Below are 5,460 nucleotides of genomic sequence, written 5' to 3' on the forward strand. Positions count from 1 at the left end.
TTTCACATTATTTCGCAAGAATTATTGTTGAAAATGCAAATGCATTCTTAGAACACTAGTAAGGCGATTACTCCATTTTAAGAAAAATCGAGACTTGGACTCAATTTCTGAAATAGTTATATATAGATGTACTCTCCATAATATTTGATGTGTGGCAGCATGGCATCATTGAAGATGCAAAATTAGTGGAAGATGAGGGATCTGTAAATAATACAAATTTTCAAGGGGATGAAATTTCAACTGAAGCTTGAAGCTAACCAATTCAAATCTTATCAACTCGCCGTCATAGTTTATGCCTAATGGCGTCTATTCCGGTGACCCTCAGGGCAGCATTTTGCCCCTGCGTTCTTTGTATTATGTATTATTGACATATCTGAAAGTTTGCATTTCTCTGAGTTTCTCTTATATGCAGACGATTTAAAATTTTTTAAAAATGTACTAAGCTTGTCTGATTAAAACACTGTTCAAAAGTTTTTTTTTTTATTTTTAAAAAAATATGTATAAATAATCAACAAACAACTATGATCCATTGACCGGCACCATACAATTAAGCTTCTTCATAAAAATCAGGAGTCATTTTAAAGGAAACATTCTAAGCTTTAACTTCAACATAATTAAAAAAATTAAATTAAAAAAAAATTGAATTTGCCAGAAGTCTCGATTTTTTTTATTTTTAATCAAAAAATAGGAAAGACACTTGATTGAAAAAATATAATTTTTTCTCTTTGATTGGCAATTACTTCACTTAAAATCAAAAAAGAACGATTTAAACACAAAAAAAATTACCTCTATATGGCTGCAACCATTAAATATTTCCGCAACCCTGTTTCGCCGCCTTTTTTTATTCGACCGCCGTAGCCGAATGGGTTGGTGCGTGACTACCATTCGGAATCCACAGAGAGAACGTAGGTTCGAATCTCGGTGAAACACCAAAATTAAGAAAAACATTTTTCTAATACCGGTCGCCCCTCGGCAGGCAATGGCAAACCTCCGAGTGTATTTCTGCCATGAAAATATCCGCCGTTCGGAGTCGGCTTGAAACTATAGAACCCTCCCTCCTGTGGAACAACATCAAGACACACATCACACATAGTAGAAGGAGCTCGGCCAAACACCCAAAAAAGGGTGTACGCGCCAATTATATATATATATATATATAACGGGTGATTTTTTAGCTATTATCTTTTTAAACAGTTGATTTAAACAGCTGACGCACGTTTCGTGTTTTGTTTCACTGTCAGTTGGTCTATAATTGTCTTACAAACGAACAACGCTTGCAAATCATTGAATTTTATTATAAAAATGCGTGTTCTGTTAAGAAAGTCTATCGCGCGCTTCTTCCGTTTTATGGTCAGTCTATCCGACCCACTGAAGCGGCTATTCAAGCTATTGTGACTAAATTTAGAACTAAATTTACATTATTGGACATCAAATTACCAACACGCTTACGTAGAGTGCGAACTGAAGAAAATATCGCAGCTGTATCGGCCAGTGTTAATGATGACCACCAATTATCGATTCGTCGCCGTTCGCAGCAATTGGGCATCTGTTACTCAACAACGTGGAAAATTTTGCGAAAGGATTTAGGTGTGAAGCCTTTCAAAATACAGCTGGTGCAAGAATTGAAGCCGAACGACCTACCGCAATGCAGAATTTTTGGTGAATGGGCTCTTGGAAAGTTGGCCGAAGATCCACTTTTTTATCGAAAAATTGTGTTCAGCAACGAAGCAACGAAGGTCACAGTTTGGTGCGATTTATGGGCTGGAGGTATCATTGGACCGTACTTCTTCAAAGATGCTGCGAATCGTAATGTAACTGTGAATGGTGAGCGCTACCGTGAAATGATATCCAATTTTTTTTTGTCCAAAGTGACTTGCATGACATGTGGTTTAGCAAGACGGTGACACATGCCACACAGCACGCGCAACAATGGACTTGTTGAGAGGCGAGTTGGGTGAACATTTTATTTCACGTTCAGGACCTGTCAATTCTCTTGTGGGGCTATGTTAAAGCTCATGTCTATTCAGACAAGCCTGCTTCAATTAACGCATTGAAAGACAACATTCAAGCATTTATATGTGAGATATCGACCGAAACATTGGAAAGAGTATGCCAAAATTGGACTAAGCGGATGGACCATTTGAAGCGCAGTCGCGATCAACATTTGCATGAAATAATTTTCAAACATTAAATTATATGGACTGTACTATCGATTTAAATAAAAATTTCATGCATTGTTCGGAATTTTCTGTGTGTTTTTTTGAAAAACTTTTTTATAGCTCTTAAAAAATCACCCATTATATAGAGTGAAACATTTCAAGCTGCATCAAAATCGAAGCGCATAAGTTTTTAAGCGGGTATTCTTAATGTGTGTTGTTTCATTTACATACATATGAACTAATTTTATAAATTATCTGAATAAAGTTTAATAATAATCTAAGTATTTATTATTTCATTATTTATGTTGTTCTATGACCTGTTCACTTATTTATTCACTAAACCGCATACTTTCCTCTCTTCTCTCATTCACAGCCGAATTTCCTGAAGAGGACACCGATATGCTGATGGAACCGAATGACTTTACACCAGTTACCGTTCTACGTTCGCAAGAACAACAATTTCACGTTCCGCCCACCTACCACTTCCGTCCGATATCACCCGCCCCACATGTCATATCTCGTTCCGATGTGCTACCTCATGCCGGTCCACATCCCTCACCTATCGATTCACATACACAAGCAGCACAAAACTACTATCCTCCATTCTTCCGTGAAGCGCCACCATTAGGTCATTCGCGTCCCTACTTCCCCATACCCGATAGCCCAGCCATACCCAAATATGCGGCCCCACATACCGAACCGGTGCCACTGGGACCAACTCAACGCAGTTTTGATCCTGCCATTTTGGGTTCTGGTGATTTTGGTGTGCTGCGAGGTGGAACTTTCTACCCTGAAGAGGAAATGCCCTATCATACTGATGAGAATAGTGATTTCAATCAATATTATGGTGATGCAAATGGACATGGGCGGCCGTCGAATGAGGAGTTCGTACAAAAGTACACATATCCGGAGGAACAGTTTGCTGATTTTCGTGACTTTGCCGATATAAATACGCCCGCAGACTCCGCATTCTCTCAATTCGTTGTTGTATATGCAGCTAAAAATTCAACCAAACCAAGCACACATCCACGTCCAAAGAATATCTTTGAGCAGCTGGAATTGCTCGATCGTGAGAAGGAGCAAGAAGAGAGAGAGGAGAAGAAGCGACGAGCGAGCAAATCAAAATCAAAGTTGACCAAAACGAAATTGCAAAAGAAATATAAGAAGAAGACAAGTCCGAAGGATATGGACTATGAGCCGTTGTTGGCATTAAGTTAAGCTATTAGAAGTAGAGGAGGTTAAGCAAATTATAGTATATGTATGACATTATTTATAACCTAAGAAAAATATTGGATTGGATTGAAGGTAATCAAAGTAAGAGAAAATTTAATGAAATGAAAACATTTTAATAAACATTTCGCGATCACACTCGGAGTCTTAGTAAAATGTAAATCCAAACTTGAGCATTTTTGCGCATTTATTGCATAAATGCCTTGCAGCAAAGCTGCAACGCTATAAACTTATTCAATTAAGTGAAGGAAAATAGACATCATCCGATACGCGATTGGGCACAACTTTTAGAAAAAATGCATCAGTCGATATTTTATTTTTGTAAATTTTTTTTTTTTTTACTTTTTTGTTTTTTTTTTCATTTTAGAGATTTTCGCGGCTTAGTTATTTTGGATATTTTAAACAGATGTTCTATTATCTAATTTCAGTTCCCCACTGCTGTAAATTATATGAACAATTTTAGTATCCTTCCTTTCATTCTTCATTATTTTATACTCGAAACCTTTTCAGTATAGACAAGCTCAAATTTAGTTATAGGATTTATGCATACAATTACCAATTAAGTTTTCCATGAAGTACTCATTTCAGTAACCACTTCGATATTCCTAAGAAATTAACAATTTCGTTCAACTTTTTGGTTTCACATTTCATAAATAATCTTTATTGCAGTAATTAAATGAAAAGTAAAAATTCAACATGAATTATTTTTTTTTTATCTTTATAAAAAAGCTTGCTGTATTTTTTATTCAAAAAGATATTTTTTTTCCTGATAGAGAAACATCAACGAGTTTATACGTTTTTTTTTTTTTGTAATTAAATTAGACATCCCAGCGAAAAATATACAGTTCTTTACTTTCAAAATAAAACCTAATAACTATATAATAACCTATCTAACTTAAAAACCATATCTAAAAAGGAAGGAACAGCCTACATCAAACCCTTGTGTCAGCAGTTTTTTACGACAAAACTGAGATTGTGTTGGTGATATAAAAAAGATTAACGGAGCCATTGCTCAGGTTACTTCATTGTCGTCTGAACAACGACTGATTCAAGGCGCATTCATTAAAGGGGGTGGCGCTAGAACAACAACAGCGTTTTATACACAGAAACGTCATGACAACAGAAAATAGAAGATAAAAAGAAAAAGATGAATTATGTTGCACAGCCGTCATAAAGTTGGAGGTAAAAACATACGACGACAGAGCGAATGGAATGGCTTTTCCTCATTTCCCTTTATGTTAACATCCGGATTTATACGGAAAAAGCAAAACAGCAATTCAGTTGAACTACCGATACCACTTTTTACATATTCGCCTGGGAGTGATTGGCGGGCATTAATCTTCTACCGAATCCTTTATGATATGGCGGCCGAAATTACTCTCCCATTTTTGTTCTTCCATCTTGTAATCTATCATTTTTGCAAAATACCTACCTTTGCTCCAATCTCACGCATTCATTCATTCATCCATTCATTCAATAACTAAACTAAGAATAAGCAAATAATTTAAAATATACACCACTTAGACACTCTGTACTAGACTTTCTCCTGGGTTGCAAACAGATGTGTTTGTATGTGTGTTTTATATATACTTTATTTCTACTTATAAGTATCAAAAAGTTATATTGGTCGGAAATATTTTTTGTTTAGTTAAAAAAAAAAAAAATATTTAATTTTGTTTTAATTTTGGTTCGAAAAATAAATTTTTGAATATTGTAGCAGTTCTCAAATGTGAATACAATAGTTAATCTAAGAAAAAATGTTGTAATGTGTAATATTCGAGATAATGTTTACTCATTGTTTTTTTATAGATAATAAAAATATTTAATAAAAAAAATTTATTGTATCTATGTTTTTTAAATGGGGCATACAAGTGCAAGACGTGTCTCAGACTTCAAATGTGCCCAAGGGTTAACGATGTACATTTTTTTTATTCGATTGCACTCGTACATGTGATATGTGGAATTTTTTCGATATATTGATTTTTATATAAACGGCGCTTTGAATAAAAAATAATAAAAGAAAGCCTTGAACCAATGCGCAACAAGCATAAAGAATCGATTTTGTTTAATC

General features: G+C 35.1%; 1 protein-coding gene across 1 annotated transcript; it reads left to right on the top strand.

Moving 5' to 3' along the window:
* Positions 1-2,536: 2,536 nt before the first annotated feature.
* Positions 2,537-5,129, top strand: LOC129238519 (uncharacterized). Its single transcript, XM_054873568.1, has one exon. The coding sequence runs from the start codon at positions 2,559-2,561 to the stop codon at positions 3,375-3,377; it is 819 nt and encodes a 272-aa protein (XP_054729543.1). The 5' UTR covers positions 2,537-2,558; the 3' UTR covers positions 3,378-5,129.
* Positions 5,130-5,460: the final 331 nt, after the last annotated feature.

The sequence above is a fragment of the Anastrepha obliqua genome, chromosome 2 (assembly GCF_027943255.1).
Source record: "Anastrepha obliqua isolate idAnaObli1 chromosome 2, idAnaObli1_1.0, whole genome shotgun sequence".
NCBI classification, from domain to species: domain Eukaryota; kingdom Metazoa; phylum Arthropoda; class Insecta; order Diptera; family Tephritidae; genus Anastrepha; species Anastrepha obliqua.